The sequence below is a fragment of the Leucopleurus acutus genome (genome assembly GCF_964270905.1).
Source record: "Leucopleurus acutus genome assembly, chromosome: 2".
Taxonomy (NCBI): domain Eukaryota; kingdom Metazoa; phylum Chordata; class Mammalia; order Artiodactyla; family Delphinidae; genus Leucopleurus; species Leucopleurus acutus.
Window position 1 is genome coordinate 156,218,705 of NC_139143.1, and position 20,015 is coordinate 156,238,719.

Here is a 20,015-nt window from a genome sequence, read left to right on the forward strand (position 1 = left end):
TGTGGTTACTTCTCTGGGGCAGTTCCCAGACTCTCCTGAGCAGGCCAGGATGGGTGGAGGGATTAATGACCTGGCTACCAATGTCCCCTGGTCCTTCCCCACCATACCTGTCCACAGAATTTCGGGCTGGACTATGATGCTTTCCAGCACATGGTGGGAGACTGTCCCCCAGACTTTCTGCAGCTCACCTTCAACTGTTGTAATGTGAGTATCTTTTTCCTCCTGGCTTTGGTTGGGGCTGGCTGAACCCTGTTCACCTGGTTAGGACTTTAGGGAGAGGCTGCTAATTAGCCTCACAGGGACCTGTTTTTCACTGATGAGTGACAGTGCCCACATTCCTTCCTTTAGGCCTGCCAGACTCTGGTCCAGAGCCTTGGACCAAGGAAAGGAAAATTGCTTTGTATTATCCTGTCCTCAGCTTGTAGTGTAGACCTACCACCCCTTGCCTTAGATATTGATGGAGCTCCGGTCAGGTTTTAGTTGGACTGTGCGTCCAGCTGGTCCAAGACCCGTGAGAAAAGCTCTTGTTAGCCTTTATTTTATATAGCTCTGGGGTTGGACCTACCTGTTATGACTAAGGGGGTAGCTGGGCCTTGTCCAGGTAGCTTCCAGAAACATGTTAGCTGCAGAACTCAACAAAGAATAGAACCAACCAATGTGAATATACCCTTTTGGAGGGTTCTCTGCCAAACAAGGGGATAAGACATATACAGAAAGGCTGCTGAGATAGGGGAGGGTATTAGACAATAGCATCTTCCCTGACCTTAATTTTGGGACTCACTCTTGTGGTCTGGGGCCTTCAGAAAAGATCTCTTAGATGCACATCTGAATCTTAAAAGATGCCAGACAGACTCAAATGCCATCCTTGGGATGGAAGATGGGAGGGCAGGGCTAATGGCTGGTGTGGATGACTACAGATGGACCCCAAACTGCGCCCATCCTTTGTGGAGATTGGGAAGATCTTGGAGGAAATTCTGAGCCGCCTAGAGGAGGAAGAGCTGGAGAGGGACAGGAAGCTGCAGTCCACAGCCAAAGGTAAGAGATTAGACCAGACTGTCCAACCTGACCCCAAGGGAGGATATTAGGATGGTGGGGGGAGGGGGATTTCCCTCTAGGGCTGTGATTACAGGATCCCATGTCCAGAAGAAAGGCAAAGGAGCAGGGGATGACTGAAAAAGTCCTGGAGCTGTGGTCTGGCATGTTGCCTCCCTTCTGAGTCTGTTTTCTCATTGGTGCAATGGGGACAACAGAACCTACTTTGCTTTCCTGAGTGGTGACACTTTGTGGTATGAAGTGCTGCTTCTATTTTTTATGACTAGTGAGAGTAACGCTGACTTGACTCACTGTTCTTCAGGACTCTTGGAGAAAGGACCTGGGGTGAAGCGCCTGAGCTTACTGGATGACAAGATCCCTCCCAAGTCCCCACGCCCAAGACGTACTATCTGGCTGTCTCGAAGCCAGTCAGACATCTTCTCCAGTAAGCCCCCACGTACAGTGAATGTCTTGGATCCCTACTACCAGCCACAACGAGGTGATGCTGCCCGAGCCCCCAAAATCAACCCTTTCAGTGCTCGCCAGGACCTCAAAGGTGGCAAGGTCAAGTTCTTTGACCTGCCCAGCAAGTCTGTCATCTCCTTGGTATTTGACCTGGATGCACCAGGGCCTGGAACTATGCCCATGGCTGATTGGCAGGAGCCCCTCGCCCCACCTGTTCGCCGGTGGCGTTCTTTGCCTAGTTCACCAGAGTTCTTGCATCAAGAGGCTTGTCCGTTTGTGGGCCGAGAAGAATCACTATCTGATGGGCCCCTACCACGCCTCAGTAGTCACAAGTACAGAGTAAGGGAGATCCCACCATTCCGAGCATCTGCCCTACCAGCTGCTCCAGCCCATGAAGCCATGGACTGCTCCAGTCCCCAGGAAGAAAACGGTTTTGGGCCCAGGTCTCAGGGGGCCAGTCCATGCCTTGCAGGTGCCCCTGAGGAGATGGAGGTAGAAGAAAGGCCAAGAGACTTGGCTCCAGTCCCCTTTTCTGTCTCAGGCATAGGCCTGAAAACCCAGGGAGAGCTGGATGGGTAAGGGGCGTTAATCCCCACCTCACCTTGGGGATGGATCTTCAGCTGAAGCCACAGGGCCCCCTTGCTGCAGAGCCTTGACTCTTCCCTGGGGCCCACAGAGCAGGCAGGCTAAGCCAAGCCAGGCTCAACTTTGGGGTTCCCAGTGCCCAATGGCTATGTATGAGGTGAGGCAGCAGTGAGACACCTTCCTAGTTAGGGCAAACAGCTAATACCAAGCCTCTGAAATCCAGCAAGGAGCTCTGGCCCCCACCCAGACTTCCCCAGACAGGACCAGAGGACTCCTAGTTCTAGTGTGCACTGGCAGGCAGCTATTACCCCAGGTTCTTCTCCTATCCCGGGTCTGTCTCCTTTCCTTTCCTGGGGCATATAAGCTAAAATGGATGGAACCTGGAGCTGACCAGGAGACCATAAAGGGCATGGCTATTTCTCAGACCTGAAGACTGGGGTGCTTCTTGCCAGAATGTTTAAGACACTTGAATAATTGCTGTTTGCACTTACTGCACGGTCAGACCACGTCACTACACTTTCTATGCAAGGGGAGGGCAAGGCAGAGTGGTGGTCATGGCTCTCAGCTAACCTATTCAAAGATCTTTTCCAGTTGATTAATCTATTTTCATATTTATGAAGGAGTCTTAATGTTCTGCCCTATAAAACTTTCAACTTTGTGTTGGGAGTAGGGCTGGTTTTGTAGGCCCTAGGGCCTGCTCTATGTATTTGTCAACACGTGATACACCCAGTTGGTTAAATGGTTTATACGTGGACTGATTTCTTCCCTTTCTGCTACAGCCGGAGCTATGGGAAGAGTCTGTCCTTATAGAGCCGCAATAAGAAATAACCAAAGATGAAGCTGGTCAAATATTTTCATATCTTGTTTCTGTTGATTTTTTTTTTTTTGAAACTTTCCCAGGACACTTTGAGATTTAAAAATGAATAAAGTCTGTGTTACAGGTGCTGGTCAGCCTTCTTACTTGTATCCTTGTTCCTCATCCTCTGGAGTAAAGGCAATGGTCCATGAGTGATGCAGCAGTATCTCTGCCAGGACCCTGTCCCCGTCCCCTAGTAGTTGGGAGTAGGACACTCACAGGCTAGAGGGATCCAGACCCCTCTGTTCCACCCTCAGCTTCTCTTCCTGGGCCCTGAGTGCTGGGTAGAAGTTGGGTCAGCTGCTGCCCCAAGCCAGCTTCATCTTCTGGTTGTGGGCTTTGGAAGAACGGGAGAACTGGCTCTTAGCCACTGTGAGGGGGACAGCTTTGCCACTCAGGTATACCTTGTTGTGGCATTCAGGTAGCCATGGTTCAGAGTTACAGGGCTGGGGTCCTTGGCCCACTCCCACGTAGGCCATCACGTAACCTGTCATAAAGGCATCGAAACCAGCCCGATGCAATCCATCCCCAGGCACTGGGTTAGGACTGACTTGACTCTCTGGAGCTTCCGAGCTGGCCATGTCAGCTGTGTCAGGCCTTGCTGCTCTCTGCTCCATCTCCAAGTCATTTTTGTGACCTTGCTTAGAGCCAGGTTGGTTCCCAGTCTCATCCTCAGCCACCTCCTGCTCAATTTCCTCAGGCTTGAGGCCAACCCTACAGACCTGCTTGGTGGGAGGACCATCCTCGGTTTCCCCAGAAGTCTGTTTCTCAGGCAGGCCCAACAAAGACCTCCGCCGTTTCTCTCTACGTCGTCGCCGTCGCCTCTTGTCCTCCACCACAGCTTCATCAGTGTCAATGATAAGGTCAATATCATGGGACCGAGGACACTGTGGTCCCAGGGGGCACCAGCCATAGGCCTAGAGGTAGGAAAAAAGCTTTAGAGAGGGGTTCCAGGCATCAAACGTCCCTCCCCCAGGAAATGGGCAGGTGCTCTCACCGAGAAGTTGTCACAGATGCTGGTGGAATGAATACGGTAGGTTGCAGGGGGCATGCAGCAGCGGTAGTCAATATGGGCCCTCATGCTAGAAGGATAGCTGCAGAACTCCAGGGTGAGGTGTGGGCTGCCAGCTGCCCGCTGCTTCCCATTTTCCCGCTCACTGTAACATCGCAAGAGGGTATTGGTCCACTAGCATATAAGCTCCATCAGAGTAGGGGTTTCTGTCTGTTTTGTTCACTGCTGAACCCTCAGCACCTAAAACAGTGCCTGGCACATGATAGGTGCTCACTAAATATCTCAAGTGGATGAAATAGTTAAGCTTCTACCAGGCCCCACCCCATTCTCTCAACCAGTTCCTCACCATTTCCGGAAGGCATATTCTAGGTAGGAGGCCACGAAGCGGGCGTGAAACTCAGCAGCATATTTGGTGTCATAAATGCCAGCTGGGAACATTTCACAAAGGTCAGCAGTAAAGGTACCCAAGCTCTCAGGCAGGTGTGCATAGAAGTTCTGGTACAGGAACACCAAGTCTATAAGACCGTTGTGTAGTACCAGGGGCCGGCGGGCCCGGATTAGCTCCAGGAATAGTGTCCTCACTGATTGGCTCTGGCTCTCATCACCCTGGGTGGAAAGAAAGGGGTCATCAGGAAGGACAGAGTCCCCTAGGGAGCCCTGCAGGACACTTATCCCAGGGTCCCTCACCTGGAAAGCTCTCCCTTGCTTTCACCTAATTCAATGCTATTCACCAGTGTAACAGTGTTGTTTCCCCAGCTCTGTCACTAGTGATCCCCCATACTCCCTAAGAAGCAGATCCTTCCCATGCACCCAGCCTAGAGTAGTAAGAAATGAAGTCACAGAAGGGGCAGTCTCTAGGCTGGAGGCCTACCTTGTCATTGCCCTTGTGGTAGGGGATACCCTGGGCGTACTGCTGGTTGAAGTTGAAGCCATGCTGTACCAGGAACTGCACAGACTTTGGTTCTATGACATACTCTTCCATGCACAGCAGGGTCAGATTGAACACCTGGGCCAGGTATGAGTGTTCACCCTGGGAGAGGAAGAGATTCTGCTACATCCAGCCTTGGGAGAAAAAAACCTCACAGCTGATGTTCCCCAGGATCTCAACCCTCCTCCCCCCAGCCACAGACCTGGGATGCAGGTGAGATCAGCCCATACCTTGTCTGGCTGCTGCTTGAAGCAGGCGAGGCCCAGGGAGAGGATAGAACGGGTCCTGGCAGCATGACAGACGGCCTTGTAACGTTCCTCGATGCACCTTGGGGTTGGGTTTGGGGGTGGTTGTGGCTGGGAGTTAGCTTCATGGAAGACCCAAACCACCCAGGACTGTGACCTCCACTACAGGGTTGAGGTCTGCCCCTCCTTCCAAGGCTAGGACTAAAGAGATCAGGGCTTATACTTACTGGTTCAGCAAACTCTTCCTGTCCCCAAGCCCACTCAGTTCCTATGGCGCAGTAAAGGGAGAGTTGTGTTAGGTCCACAGTATCAGCCCTTTCACAACCACCTGCTCTCCCAACTCCCAACTCTCACCGTGTCCACAGCCACAAAGCTAGCCGTCTTTATGGCCAGCAGGAGGGATGGCCACATCTCCTTGAAGTTGTCACTTTGCACATCCACCACGGGAACCTGGACTACTAGCTCCTCCCCAGATTTTGTGCTTTGGCTGGCACCACCTGGGGATAAGGAGGGTGATGGATGTTAATGCTCAGGCAAGGGCCTAAGAGAAAAGATACCAAGCTAGGCCATGGCTGGGGGCAGGGGCAGTTTCCTTCAAGGCAAGAAATGGCAGCTTTCTCCTCAAGTGTATCACATATGCTCTATACACAGGCCTTGGAGTGAACAGTGTCCTGAATTTGGGGAGAGAAAGCCTGGGTCTTCCAGTGGCTTATGTGAGACTCTGGGAAAATTTCTTCCCTCTCAGCATCAAAACCTGTAAAAGAGGAAGGTAGGACTAGATGATCTGTGAGGTTCCTTTTCCTCACATTCTGCAGGAAATAGTTTGCAAGGCTTGATGATTTCGGCCCCTTTAATATCCCAAAGGCTCTATACTACTGTTCATGGCCACACGCGGCGGCAGTAGCCAGTATGCCCCAGAGCCTGATAAATAACGCCCCAACACGTCCCACTTCCTGTGGACCACAACTCCCAACCTCCCTAACATAACAGAGCCATGAACTCCAGACTACATCTCCCGACATGCCCCCACATGCCCTGCGCCCAAGACTCTAGGCTTTTGCAGGCGGAACTGTGGTGCACACCGGGACTTGTAGTCTCCTCGTGGCTGGTTCAGAAAGAAGGCGCTAGTCCTCTGAAACTTGAGATCGGTTTCTTAGAACTACGAGCCCGAGACCCTCCCCCCACCGGAGCGCACAGGCTTTTAAAGCGGCCCCTGGGAAGCCACTCACCGTCAGAGACGGCTGGAGCTGAGGCTGCGCCATCGTCACCGTCGGCGGCCATGACACCGAGGTCCCTCGCTTGTATAGTCAGTGTGCACGCGGGACTTCCTCTTCGTCTCCTCACTCCGCTCCTGCAGTCGGGGACGGGGCGGAGCTTCGCCCCCGGAGTCGCCGACCGGTCGAACTTCCGTTCAGACCTCCCGGGTCTGGCGCGGTGGAGCCAGCCTGGCGCGCGCTAGGAGCCTATTGGCTGGCGTGGTCCGGTTCACCGCCCGGATTGGCCGGTTCACCGCCCGGATTGGCCGGTTCACCGCCCGGATTGGCCGGTTCACCGCCCGGATTGGCCGGAGCCACGCCTCCTGGAGTTCGTCTGGGAGCTGGGCGCTGGAGATCGCGCAGGAGGTAATCTTTTCTCTGCGTACAACGCAATTGGAACGTGGGCCTTCGCGTTACTCTGTCTTCATCGATTCGGCCCCGGGGTGGGGATCCCCAGAGGATGTGGCGCTGCCTGAGCTAAGGTTAAAGCACGCGTAGGAGTTATACAAAGACCGGGGAGTGTAGGGGAAGGAAGGATATTTGGGAAGGGGCAAGCTGCTAGGGAGGGTGGAGAGCTCACGGCGTTCCAGGAAGTGAAAGAAGCCGGGACGGAGACAGGAGATGAGGCTGCGGAGGTTGAGAGCGACCGGCTAGCAGGAACACTTTTGAAACAATCCGTGCGCGTGATAATAAGGATTTGAATTAAGCCTCCGGTAGGGACAGATTGTAAGTAATTAGGAGATATAGTTGACCTTGAGGGGTTTTGGACATGATTCCTGCTACCGTGAGTGTTGTCCCTACCGTAGACTAGCCCTTTCCCAAGGGCTCTGCTTCCCACCAAGGACTCTCAACCCTTTATCTCTTTGATTATTTGCTGTTTCCAATCCGTCTTCAACCTTTCTCTCGAGTCTTTTCATTATTCTGAATTGTTTGGATTTTTCCCATTCTGGAAAAAGGGGAACCTCCTTTTACTCTACCCCATCCCAAATTAGTTTAACAAGTATTATATACAATTTGCCTGGCACCGTGCTCGGCTCTGGGGACACAACAGCCAACAAAAGATACCCAGTCCTAGCTTATATGGAGTTTTACAGTTAAGTGGGGGAAGCAGACACTGATCAAAGAATCACAAATAAATATGGAATTAAAATTGGTATAAGAGCAACAATGGAGAAGTACACAAGAGGGTAAGACTGGGGGGGATCTGATTTGGACATTTAAGTCAAGACCTGAAAAATGAGTAACTGTTAGGTAAAACATAGAAGAGCTCTCCAAGCAGAGGAAATGGACTGGGTGAGGCCTCAAGGAGGACAGACACTTGGGGATTTTGAACCACCTATTTCAGGACAACATAGTTGTTCCGTAGTGAGCGAGGGGGATGGGGCTTGTTGGAGCCTACAAAGCTTATATTAAGAGGATTGGCTTCTGAGAGAAATGGGTGTGACAGCCAAAGCCCTCTCCAGTGGCCTACAAGGTACTTTGTAGTCCTAGGCTCTCCACTTTCTTTACCTCTTTGACCTCATCAACTCCTCACCCCTTCCTCATTCCATTCTAACCATGCTGACTTCCTCATTGTTCTACAAACACCAGGCAACCTCCTTAGGGCCTTTGCACTAGCTTCTTAGGATTCCTTTCCCACAGGTATCCATTCACATGGCTAACTCCTTCAACTGCTTTAAGTCATTGGCCAAATATCACTTTAATAAGGCCCACCTTGACCACCTTCTTTAAAATTGCAACACTCCCACACCCCTACCCACTCATCCCCTTCACTGCTCTACTTTTCCTCTTTATGTTAGTATTTATCACCTAACATCCTATATAATTTACTGATTGTATGCATTATTTATTTCCCATTAGACCCTAAGCTCTGGGACTTCCTTGGTGGTCCAGTGGTTAAGACTCCATGCTCCCAATGCAGGGGACACGGGTTCAATCCCCGGTCAGGGAACTAAGATTCTGCATGCCACACAGTGTGGCCAAAAAATAAAATAAACCATCTATAGACTTCAAATAATGAAATTAAAAAAAATAATAGTATAAGCTCCAGGAACCTTTGATGTTTTATTTACTGAAGTATTCCAAGTACCTAAAACTGCTCCATAAATATTTGTTTAATGAGTTAATGGGAAGCTATTGAAGGTTTTAAGTAAAAAAGTGACATGATCATGTCTTAAAAGATTGTTTTAGTCTTTAGAGAACGGATTGTAGAATGAATGATGGAAGTCAGCGAGTTTGGTTAAGGAAGATTGGCTAGGAAGTGGAGGGGGTGGGTCTCGTGGAAGGGATTGGAGGAGGGGGAGGGAACATTCCTCCATATAATGGGATAAAGGACAAGGAAAGTGCAGATGGAGGTACCTTTGTACATTCATTCATTCTTTTCTCGGAAGGAGGAAGCAATCTCTTTTGATGAAAATGAGGTGTGAATTAAAAAGTTTGAGGAGAGAGTTTGAACCAGAGGCTCAGCAGGGACTGCAGTATAGCCAGGTGCAAGCTCTGCAGGCAGACCTTCGGAGTTTGAATCGAAAAGTTGCTTAATCACAAGCCTGTTTCCTTATAACTGAAATGAAGGTAATCCTAGAACATACCTCATGGAGTTGTCAGGAGATTGAGAAATCTGGTAAAGCACTTAGCATAGGGTCTGACATATAACACTCACTAACTGTTAGCTACTGTTCTGTTAGGCAGCCAGAACAATAAGGAAGAGTGAAGATCAACCTGATGTGTTTTCTCATTCATTACTAATGGATAGGCGGCTATGATCTACTAAATCAGGAGATTAGGAATAAAAATAGCTCATCCCCGTGCCCGCCCTGCCTCCCCCGCCCCCCCCCCCCCCCCCCCCCCCGCCACAGTTTGCCATCTTCTCTCGGGCAAATCTTTCCCCTCTCTGATCCTTGGTTTCTCCTTTTTTTTTCCCCCTTTGCATTTTATGTTTTAAATCATTATCACAGAGGTTTCTCCTTTCCATAGAATGAGGGTTTGGACTAGATGATTACTAAATGCTGTTTCAGTGTAAATGTGCTACATCTCTAAGCAGATAAACCTCCTACCTACACCTGTACTCCCAGGGATACACAGGTGCTCCCGCACAGGAGGCTTTGGTCCTTGACTCAGCCCAGCCCTGGCCTCTTATTTTGTTTATGTCTCCAAGACTATACTAATGCTGGTCCCTCTGAGGCCACTTGCAGGACCTCAGCCCTACTGGTCATACCTCAGTGCCACAGGCAGCCAAGAGCAAACCCATGAGCATCTCGGTAGTGCTTGGAGAAAAGCTAGACACTTTATATGAATGGTGTGGGGAGGGAGGTAGCTTTACCTTCTGCGGGGCCCTAAGATTCAGCCTCATGGCGACTGACTACTTTGGCTGGGCCTTTCCTTTCTAGTCAATCATGAGGAAGCCACGAGCAGCTGTGGGAAGTCGAAGTTGTTGCAGGAAGCAGGCATCCAGCCAGGAGGGAAGGGAGAAACGTGCCCTCAGCAGCAGCCAGGCCAAGCCGTCTGCACCTGACGGTGAGGAGCTTGGTCTTAGAGACTCAGGGGCTGGTTTAATTGGCCATGAAAGGGGACAGATTCAGGCTGGGAAGGGAGCATGGTATGTATCAAGGCATTAAGGAACTAATTAAGGTTCTAATTCTGACTTTCCTCTGTGGCTTTGGGATAATTGCTCTGAATAGCTGCTTTCTTACCAGTGACATGGCGTAGTAGTCTGTGCGTTTCCTTCCTCACTTGGCTCTCATGGGATCAAATGAGTTTATCAACCTGTCAGTGTTTTGTAAATGGGAAGGCCCTGCACAGGTATGTATTATGCTTGGCTGAAACATGGATTTTCATTATGACCCAGAGACAAAGGAGCCAGGGGTATCACCCTGGGAAATGAAGGCCAGAAACTTGGCTAAGGCTACCCAGGGCTAGAGACTCCAGGTCCCAAACTTAAGCAAGGGCTTGGGGGTGGGGGAAGCTTTAAGTGGAACAGACTGAAACCAGGCCACAGTGCCCCAGATTGCTGGTGCACAGCCTGTGCAAGGACGATCCCTGAGTTTTCTGAGGCTCCAGCAGGCCTGGCCAGGCAGCAGGAGGAGGTGAGATTGCAGGCCCCTGTCTCCCCGTACCATCTATTCAGAGACACAGCTGAGGTGACAGTCTTCCGGAAGAGCCTGCTGAGCTGGTATGACCGAGAGAAGCGGGACCTACCCTGGAGAAGGCGGGTAGGTGGGTGAGGGGTGGGGACGGTGGAGTGGGGGAGGCTGGTGCCCAGCCCCCTCCACACTAACTGCCCATCTGGAATTTCATTGGTAGGTGGAGGGTGAGGTGGACCTGGACAGGCGGGCATACGCTGGTGAGTACATCTCCTGAGAGCAGGGCTGCTTTGCCTGGACGCTCTCAGGTCTGGGTCTGTGGGCTAGGAGCAGGGCTGGTTAGCCGTGTCCTCATATCAACCCCTCTTCCCCAGTGTGGGTCTCAGAGGTCATGCTGCAGCAGACCCAGGTTGCCACGGTGATCGACTATTATAACCGATGGATGCAGGTGACTTCAGGGAATGAAGGGGAGGGTCATGGTCCAGACCCCAGATGACTCCTTTGGGGTGGGAATAAAGAAGGCTTCTTCCGCCTCCTTCACCTTTGGCCTCATCTCTTTTTGCCTGACTTCGGGCTGTAGAAGTGGCCAACGCTGCAGGACCTGGCCAGTGCTTCCCTGGAGGTGAGAGCCGCCCTAGGGTCGGGGAATGGGGACTACTGAGGACCGACCTCTGATCCCTCTGACCTCTGACCCCACCCACAGGAGGTAAACCAGCTCTGGGCTGGCCTGGGCTATTACTCTCGAGGCCGGCGGCTACAGGAAGGAGCCCGGAAGGTAAGAGGGTGGCGGGGGGGCGTGGGAGCCCCAGGGCCTCAGGTATCTTATAACCTTAAGCCTTCGCATCCCAATCAGGTGGTAGAGGAGCTAGGGGGCCACATGCCACGTACAGCAGAGACCCTGCAGTGGCTCCTGCCTGGTGTGGGGCGGTACACAGCCAGAGCCATTGCTTCCATTGCCTTTGGCCAGGTGAGCCCATAGCCCACCCCCATATTGTGTGTGCCCACCTTCCCTCCTCCCAGACCAGGCTGACTCCTGGACTCCTCTGTGCCAGGCAACCGGTGTGGTGGATGGGAACGTAGTACGGGTGCTATGCCGTGTCCGAGCCATTGGTGCTGATCCCAGCAGCACCCTTGTTTCCCAGCAGCTCTGGTAGGATATTGGAGTAATGGGGGAGATTGGGAGAGTTGTCTCCAAAGGATCTTTGGCTCACAGCAACGTTCCCTTCTTGTAGGAGCCTAGCCCAGCAGCTGGTGGAGCCAGCCCGGCCAGGAGACTTTAATCAAGCAGCCATGGAGCTGGGGGCCACGGTGTGCACCCCGCAGCGCCCACTCTGCAGCCAGTGCCCTGTGCAGAGCCTGTGCCGGGCACGCCAGAGGGTGAGCCATCTGGGGAAGGGGCAGTCAGGGGTCCTAGGGAGTGACCCCTGCCCCGTGACATCCTGCCCTGTCTCTGACTCTCAGGTGGAGCGGGAGCAGCTCTCAGCCTCACGGAGCCCGCCAGGCAGTCGTGACGTGGAGGAGTGTGGTGAGTGCCAGCCCTAGCCCTTCCCTGTACTGTCGAGGAGCTGCCTGTGGCCGCCTCATTCCATTTCATTCTACAGTCTGAGTAAGATTCTACAGAGCTGGGCCAAGGCCTGCTCTCTGGGCTTGGCGCCTAAGCCCACCTGGCCTGAGTGGGGCCCTTGGATCTCTGTTCCCAGCTCCCAACACTGGACAGTGCCAGCTGTGTGCGCCTCCCACAGAGCCCTGGGACCAGACCCTGGGAGTGGCCAACTTTCCCAGAAAGGTCAGTCGCAGGCCCCCCAGGGAGGAGTGCTCTGCCACCTGTGTTCTGGAACAGCCCAGGGCCCTTGGGGGTGCCCGAATTCTGCTGGTGCAGAGGCCCAACTCAGGTACCTTGATCCTCGGAGTGCAGGGAGGTGGCATGAGCAACAAGGAAGAAATAGAGGCATCAGTAGCTAAGGCCTAACGGATACCTGGCTGCCCTCCCTCTCAGGTCTGCTGGCAGGACTGTGGGAGTTCCCATCTGTGACCGCAGAGCCCTCAGGGCAGCACCAGCGCAAGGCCCTGCTGCGGGAACTGCAGAGTTGGGTTGGGCCCGTCCCGGCCACCCGCCTTCGGCACCTGGGACAGGTGAGTGAGCAGAGGAGGGGCCAGGAATGATGGCTTCTGTGACCACATCCGAAGGTCTGTTTCAGCCTCTTGACGCTCCCCCCAGGTGGTCCACACCTTCTCTCACATCAAGCTGACATATCAAGTATACGGTCTGGCCCTGGAAGAACAGACCCCAGTGGCCATTGTACCACCTGGAGCTCGCTGGCTGACCCGGGAGGAGTTTCACACTGCTGCTGTCTCCACCGCCATGAAAAAGGCACTACCTTTGTTGTCTTCGTTGTACTTTTTGTGTTTCCTACATGTTCTAAGTGAACCTGTTACTATGTAAGCAAACAAAAAAGCATACTTTAAACAAAGGTGCTGGGGTATGAAGTTGAGGGCTCTTTGGGGTCAGATGCCAGCCCTGCACTTTCCTCCTCTCTCCTTGTCTAGGTGTTCCGTGTATACGAGGGCCAACAGCCAGGGACCTGCAAGGTGAGTGTCTTGGCCCTCACCCAGCCATCTCTCTCCAGGACCAAATCCACAGGTTTTCAGTGAGGCAAATGATGCACGTTCGGGTGAACAGTCTCCATGACAGACTTCACTGGGGCGAGAGAAATAGTTCTTGACCAGACTTTACAACCTGGGTCCAGGGTAGAGAGGGGACAAGAGCAAATGATGGAGACAGTAGTGTCACAGGTGTGTGAAATGTTTGTACAAGATTTTGTGGGATATGAAGTGGGGAGCTATCATTTTTATCTAGGAGGCAAGATTCAGGAATGGCTGCTTGGAAGGAGTGGCTGGTAACCTGGGTCCTGGAAATGAATTGTTTTCTCCAGGTTTGGAAGGGGAATCAGCTGTAAAGACGTTCTTTCCAGGCCCAAAAGTAGTGTGAGCAAAGGTGGGGTACAGTACAGTCTGCAGCGCTCAAGGAGCTGTGAGCATTTGGTTTAGTTGGAGCGGTGATCAGGGCCTGCCCAGGCCAGTCAGGAACGTGAACGCCAGGCCACTGAAGCATTTTAGGTGGAGAGAGGAGTCATCTTTGCATCTTAGGAAGACTGCCTCAGTCTGCCTTTTTAAATTAATTAATTAATTTCTGGCTGTGTGTGTCTTCGTTGCTGTGTTCGGGCTTTCTCTAGTTGCAGCGAGTGGGGGCTACTCTCTGTTGCGGTGCACGCGCACGGGCTTCTCATCGCGGTGGCTTCTCTCGTTTCGGAGCACGGGCTCTAGGGCTTTAGGTGCGCGGGCTTCAGTAGTTGTGGCTCTCGGGCTCTAGAGTGCAGGCTCAGTAGTTGTGGCGCACGGGCTTAGTTGCTCCGCGGCATGTGGGATATTCCCAGACCAGGGCTCGAACACGTGTCCCCTGCATTGGCGGGCGGATTCTTAATCACTGCGTCACCAGGGAAGTCCTCAGGCTGCCTTTTAGAGAGTTGATCGAAGAGTTAGATACTGGTAACAGGATGGAAGCTTTACAATATAAGGCTAGAATCTGAGCTAGATCAGTGGTGTGGGGGGAGGGGTGGAAGGAGAAGATTCTCTGTTGCCCCCTCAGTACCTCCTTCCTTCGGCTTCTGCACAGGGTTCCAAAAGATCCCAGGTGTCCACCCTGTCCAGATGGAAAAAGCCCAGCGCAGGCCAGCAAGTGCTGGATAGTTTCTTTCGGCCCCACATCCCCTGCTGATGCACCCAGCCTCAACAGTGCAACACAGTGATGCCTCTGGAAGCCCCCACCCCCTAAGAATCCTGTTTAATAAAGTGCTGATTTTTGTAGTCATTCTGGAGACTTTCCACCTTCTCCTTAGCCCCTTCACTCCTCACCTCTGAGGGACCCAGGAAGTGGTAAAGTCCTGCTTGGTCCTGACTTCCACTGCTGAGCTCCTAGCCAGCCCTGGGCAGATGGAGGAGGGGAGTGTTCTGTCCTGAGTGATCTGTCCTCCTCCAGCCCCAGAAGAGAAGGCAGCTGCAGGGAGCCCCTGCCAGTGGCTGACATCCAGTGCTCTCAGTCCATGTCTCTGGTCAGCTCTGATTGGAGTTGTGTTATCACCCTAGAGCAGGTGGTTGAGCTCAGCTCTGACTCAGCCCCTCCCACCTGCAGTGGCTGGTCCCTAGGGAGAGGGGAATCACAGAGGAGGATTTGTTTTGTCTTAGACTCCTACCTCAAATAATAAACCATTTATTTAGGGATACATTACATATGCAGTGAAACAATACAGAAAAGCAGAGGGTTTTTAATCATAATATTGGGAGGGTGGTGGAGAGAAATGGGGTCAGAGAAGGACACAAGGAGGGTTCAAAAATATTGGTTATGTTCTATTTCCTAATTGTGTAATTCCTTTATTCTTTACATTTTGCATATATGTTAGATATAGACAATATGAGAAACGTTTCACAGTTTAAAAAAAAGTCCCATCTCTTTGGACCCCTGTGAGATTCAACTTCTGGCACGATGAGATGGAGGCCACACCTGGCTCCTAAAGACAAAGCCTTTCACTCCAGGCCTCTGTGGGTGTCTCTCAGTTCCAGCAGGCCCTGTGCTGGACTCCCCAGTGCTCCAGGACAGGCAGCTACACGCAGCTTCAGCCCTTCTCAGGCTTCCTGGACCCTGGCAGCTTGCTCCTGCACGGACTGCCACAGGGCCCGAATGTTGCCCTGGCCAAATCCAGTGGCCCCCTGCCTCTGAATCAGCTCCAGGAAGAAAGTGTCCTCTGCAAAGAGCGACTTGGTGAAGACCTGAAGCAGAAACTTGCCTCTGTCACCATCTAGCAAGACCCCCTGTTGGGCCAGCAGGCTAGGCTCTAGCCCTGCAGCCAGGATCTGCTTCTCCTTGCCTGGCTGCTGGTAGTAGGCCTCAGGAGGAGTCAGGAGCTGACCCCCGGCTCCTACCACACCCTCAGTGGCTTTCATGATATTTGGTGTGTATAACCCCACGTGCTGCAGTCCAGGTCCCCCGTTCCGGGCCAGGAACTGTTCCACCTGGTCCTGTCGGCTGGTGACCCCCAGCAGGGACTCGGCCAGCACGAGGGTAGGGACAGCACTACCCATAGGGGCCCGCAGGGCGGTGAGCCTCAGCCCCCCGGGCCCGGACTCTGCTGCCACCTCCAGGCCCAGCTCCGGATCCTCACCTGGGCTCAGCGGCAGGTGGTGAAAGCCTAGACAGTCGTGGAACCAGCGCATCAGTTTTGGGGAGCTGCTGGGGGTGCAGGCCAAGGTCAGGTGGTCCACGTGGCTGACCCAGCCCGGGCCAGGTGCGGAGGGCACAGGCCTAAAGCCGGGCAGAAAGGGCCCGCAGAAGCCAGTGCGGTCCAGCAGCGTCAGGCTGAGGTTGCCGGCCGGCGAGCTGATCACGGCGTAGGTGGCGGCGCCCTGCTCATCTCGCACGCTGACGGGGGGCACCGGCACGCTGCAGCCGAGCGCCGCCAGCGCCCGGGCGGCGGCGCCCGCGTCCGCCACGTCGAAGCACAGGTTCGTGGCACTGGGCACCGCATGATGCGGGTCCAGGCCGTACAGCGGCTCTGCGGGCCCCGCGCCCTCGTTCACCAAAAAGACCGCGTCGCCGCTCCGTAGAGCCAGCTGCCGCCAGCCGTCTGCTTCCCGCACCGCTAGGGGCTGGAAGCCGAAGAGGCGCTGCAGATCCCGGGCGAGGGGCAGCCCCGCCGGCACGTGGAAAGCGATATGGCACAGACGGCGGGCGGGCGCGGCCATGGCGGTCTGGATGGCGTCCCCGGCCTGTCCCTCCCCTGGGGACAATCACTTGTCCGGGACTCGGAGACTCTCAGTCCCTGGCTTGTCGTCAGAAGCCGGTGGAGTCCAATTTTGCCTGCAGACCGCGTTCCTCGATCTTTTTCGGGGAGAAGCCACAAACGGACCACTTGGGGGCTTGCGGTTCCCTCTGCTGAAGCACGCCAAACTGGGGCTGCCTGGAGACCACCGAGTCTGAGCTGCGGCTCTAGAGAACCACGCGGAGCCAGTACAGGGGCGGGGCGAGAGAGGGGGGCGGAGCCAGTGACTGCCATTCTCCACCCTCTCGCTCAGCCTGTGTGGCCGAGAGTACACCGGGGACACAGGACTGATCCTTCCCATGACCTCTGGCTGGGCCTCACTCTTGGGCACTGACCTTCCCACGGCCTCTGGCTGGGCCACACACCTTTGGGCACTGAGCCTCCCATCCCCGGACCCTGGAGATCACAATAGCTGCCTTCACTAGGTTCCAGGCACTGGGTTCCTACTCATGCCCCAACCTCAGAGCAAAGGGAATCGGTCCTAGTCGGGGGAAGAGTCCGAATTTTCCCTCTACAAGCACGGAATTTCTTAGCAATTTCATGTTTTAGCTTAAAATTTTTGGAGAATTTTGCTTTTAATTGCCTAATGTTCCTTTAAAACTTAAAATAGAATAAAATGCTTTAAGTTACAGATTTTCACTTTTTCCCCAAAATGGTCCAGAGAAATTTATGTTATAGGAAGATAGACCATTTATTTAGCTCCTAAATGCATCTCTCTTTTGGGAAATCTTTCAGCTGCACCTTTTCAACCCCACTTCTCCCTTAACATTTTTTACGCCCTTGTCCCAAACAAGATTTGGAGAAAAAACAGTCGCTCAGGATCTGAAAGGAACAGCTGCACAGGCATCCTTTCTCACCCTCCTGACTCTATTAGGACTAGAATAAGTCCTCTTTGCTCTTTCCAGCTTCCTGACTGGGTATTAGGCCAGAGGAGCTTTCTGGGGGCATTTCAGGCCTTGCCACTGAGAACTGTGTGAGATCACTGGATTGAGGAAATTCGGAGTCTTCTGGAACTTCACCTGGTAGCTCTTGAAGGGTTTGGAAGGGCATTCCACGAAGAGCAAATGGCATAAGCAAAAGCTCAGTGAGGAATGTGAGCCAAACCCTCAGAGGAGCAATGGAGCATAAGGTTGGGGAGACAGTTGGGATGGATGCCTGTGGTCTGAGGCAATGCAAAAGAGATTCATTTGTCAGGCAGCCTGGTGTGATGACTTACTGTTGAGTTTCATTGGCAGGAGGGAGAAGGATGTGATGAGGGGACAGGGCTTAGAAAAACACCTGGCTGGGTGTTGAGGCCTACAGCCAGGAAGGCAGTACCTGGAGCAGTGGTGAAAGGTACTTGGTGCTACTCTGCACTCCAGTGAATTGGAGAACATGGACTCCAAAAGCCAGACAGACCTGGGTTTAAAAATCTACCTCCAACACTTACTAGCACATGTATAACTTTGGGCAAATTGCTTAACTTCTGAATCTTAGTTTCGTCATCTATAAAAATGGGAATAATAATAGTACCTACTTCATGGGATTGTTTTGATTAAATGAAATAGTATGTGGTGCAGCCTGGCAAAAGATCCAGGTTTTAGCCTGTGAACCTGGGCCTGACTGTGGGGTCAGGGCATACAAAGGGCTACTCCTCCGTAGTCCTGAGCACTGGGAAGGCACTGGGAGGGCTCTGGCTTTGGTGGTGGATTCTGGGGGAGGGGGCCCTGGGAATAGGGATCTGAGAGGGCTGGTACAGAAAAGACAATGCTCTGCCCCAGCTATCATGATTGGGGCCCCAAGGGAGCAGCTTCCAGGCCTTTGGTCCGGGAGAAGGAATTTCCACTCAAGGGCTCCAGGTATGGACAGAGGGAACAGAAACAGGACCCCTGACCAATCACTTCTGACCTGGGGGAGGGTAGATTTCTGGAAGCTAAGTGGGGGTTGTCTTAAAGAAAAGGATGGGGCTTCCCTGGTGGCGCAGTGGTTGAGAGTCCACCTGCCGATGCAGGGGACACAGGTTCGTGCCACGGTCCGGGAAGATCCCATATGCGGCTGGGCCTGTGAGCCATGGCCACTGAGCCTGCGCGTCCGGAGCCTGTGCTCCGCAACGGGAGAGGCCACAACAGTGAGAGGCCCGCGTACCGCAAAAAAAAAAAAAAAGAAAAAAAAAGAAAAGGGTGACCTTGTCTGGGGTACACTGCCCAGCAAGGGTACTGTACTTGACTTTGGCCCAGTGCACAGACGGCTCTGGAGACCAGTTGGGGTTAGAGAACTAGACTCTACTTCCTGCAGCCCTGCTGGCGTCTTGGCCGTGACCTGCTGGGATCAGACTGGTGTCCTCCTGCGATCGGGACCCTGCGGAACTTTCCCAAGATAGGTCCTCCGAGCCTGGCCGCGGTTGCACTCCTCCTGGAGCTATTGATAACGAGGGTGGGCGCGCAGGTCGAGACCTGAGTGAACCGGCCAATACCACTGGAGGGCGCGCGCGCGGGTCGGAGAGTTTAGGTGGTGACGCCTCTCCTATACATCCGCCTTCTACAACGACAAGGTCAGCAGAGGTGGAGGTGGGGGCTGTGGAGGGCGGAGGAGTCGAACTCTCGGAGCTCGCAGACCCGAGGCACACTCGGCCCCTACAGAAATCCTGACCCCCGCCCGCTCCCCGCTCCTTCCCCTCCCCTCTCCCCTCTCCTCCGCCCTCCCTCTCCCAGCCGCAAAGGAGGCCCCAAAGCTCACACCTTTCAGGGCCCACCCCTCCCCTCCCCTCCCTCCCCCTCCCTCCCCTCCCCCTCCCTCCCCTCCCCCTCCCCCTCCCCTTCCCTTCCCCTCCCCCTCCCCTCCCTTACCTCACCCCGCCCCTCCCCTCCCTTACCTCACCCCGCCCCTCCCAAGTTCCCTCCTTCCTTCCTTCCCCTGAAATCCGCTCCCGGAAACTCCCGCTTTTCTGGCCGCGCCCATCCGGAGCTCCCTCCCCGTTCAGGAGGCGACCTCGGATGCTCCCTCCTTTCTGGCCTTGCCCTTGCCCTCCCTCCCCGTGATTCCGTTCTTCTCCTTGAGCCCTTGACTTTTTATAAGGAGTGACCTGGAAGACCTCAGAGAAGGTGACTTTGTGTGTTTGTGTGTGTGTGTGTGTGTGTGTGTGTGTGGTAAAACACACATAATATTCACCACGTTACATTTTTAAGGTACGGTTCAGTGGTATTAAGTACATTCATGTCGCGCAACCATCACTTCATCCATATGCTGAACCCTTCCTCCACAGCTGACCATGTACCCTTTAGATAGCTCGCCACTCTCCCCTCCCCCCGCCCCTGGCAACCACTGTTCTATTTTCTGTCTCTGTTATGATTTTGACTACTCTAGGTACCTCATGTAAGTGAAATCGTGCAGTGTGTGTGTGTGTGTGTGTGTGTGTGTGTGTGTGTGACTGGCCTGTTTCACTTAGCATAATGCCTGTAAGTTTCATCCATGTTGTAGTATATGTCAGAATTGCCGAGAAGGTGACTTTTGAGTTAATTCCTGAAGGAAGTGAAGGGGCAAGAGGAACAAATGTAAAGGCCCTGAGGCAGGAATGGGGCTGGTGTATTGGAGCAAAAGTCCAGTGCAGCTGGAATAGGATAGGGAGGAGGGGGAATCGTAGCCATAAGGCAAACTTTGGCTTTTACTCTGAACAAGATAGGAAGCCACTGGAGGTCACCTTTAAGC

General features: G+C 53.4%; 4 protein-coding genes across 4 annotated transcripts in view; 2 read left to right on the forward strand and 2 right to left on the reverse strand.

Annotated features, from left to right (window-relative positions):
- The window catches only part of TESK2 (testis associated actin remodelling kinase 2), a 129,108-nt gene extending 126,990 nt beyond the window's left edge, over positions 1 to 2,118 (forward strand). The window contains exons 9-11 of the mRNA XM_082833903.1: positions 118 to 204; positions 918 to 1,035; positions 1,355 to 2,118. Coding sequence (XP_082690029.1) covers positions 118 to 204; positions 918 to 1,035; positions 1,355 to 2,076 — 927 coding nt within the window. The 3' untranslated portion in view covers positions 2,077 to 2,118. The remainder of the gene's footprint in view (positions 1 to 117; positions 205 to 917; positions 1,036 to 1,354) is intronic.
- A 1,096-nt stretch (positions 2,119 to 3,214) lies between these two features.
- Positions 3,215 to 6,477, reverse strand: TOE1 (target of EGR1, exonuclease). The gene is made up of 8 exons (XM_082833911.1): positions 6,353 to 6,477; positions 5,478 to 5,620; positions 5,351 to 5,391; positions 5,109 to 5,205; positions 4,822 to 4,980; positions 4,297 to 4,556; positions 3,936 to 4,095; positions 3,215 to 3,855 (listed from the first exon to the last, which is right to left on the reverse strand). Exons 1-8 carry the CDS (start codon positions 6,402 to 6,404, stop codon positions 3,235 to 3,237), a joined length of 1,533 nt encoding a protein of 510 aa, XP_082690037.1. The 5' UTR covers positions 6,405 to 6,477; the 3' UTR covers positions 3,215 to 3,234.
- Positions 6,478 to 6,681: 204 nt separating this feature from the next.
- Positions 6,682 to 14,264, forward strand: MUTYH (mutY DNA glycosylase; the record flags this gene model as incomplete). The annotated part of the gene is given in 17 exon segments (XM_082834208.1): positions 6,682 to 6,745; positions 9,766 to 9,892; positions 10,397 to 10,587; positions 10,679 to 10,718; positions 10,833 to 10,906; positions 11,039 to 11,080; positions 11,162 to 11,233; positions 11,312 to 11,425; positions 11,511 to 11,608; positions 11,691 to 11,835; positions 11,920 to 11,983; positions 12,159 to 12,350; positions 12,455 to 12,591; positions 12,677 to 12,829; positions 13,006 to 13,047; positions 14,132 to 14,224; positions 14,226 to 14,264. Coding segments are annotated over 16 exon segments (1,617 nt in total). The 5' UTR covers positions 6,682 to 6,745; positions 9,766 to 9,771.
- An 874-nt stretch (positions 14,265 to 15,138) lies between these two features.
- Positions 15,139 to 16,254, reverse strand: HPDL (4-hydroxyphenylpyruvate dioxygenase like; the record flags this gene model as incomplete). The annotated part of the gene is made up of 1 exon (XM_082834817.1): positions 15,139 to 16,254. The coding sequence occupies one exon, from the start codon at positions 16,252 to 16,254 to the stop codon at positions 15,139 to 15,141; it is 1,116 nt and encodes a 371-aa protein (XP_082690943.1).
- Positions 16,255 to 20,015: the final 3,761 nt, after the last annotated feature.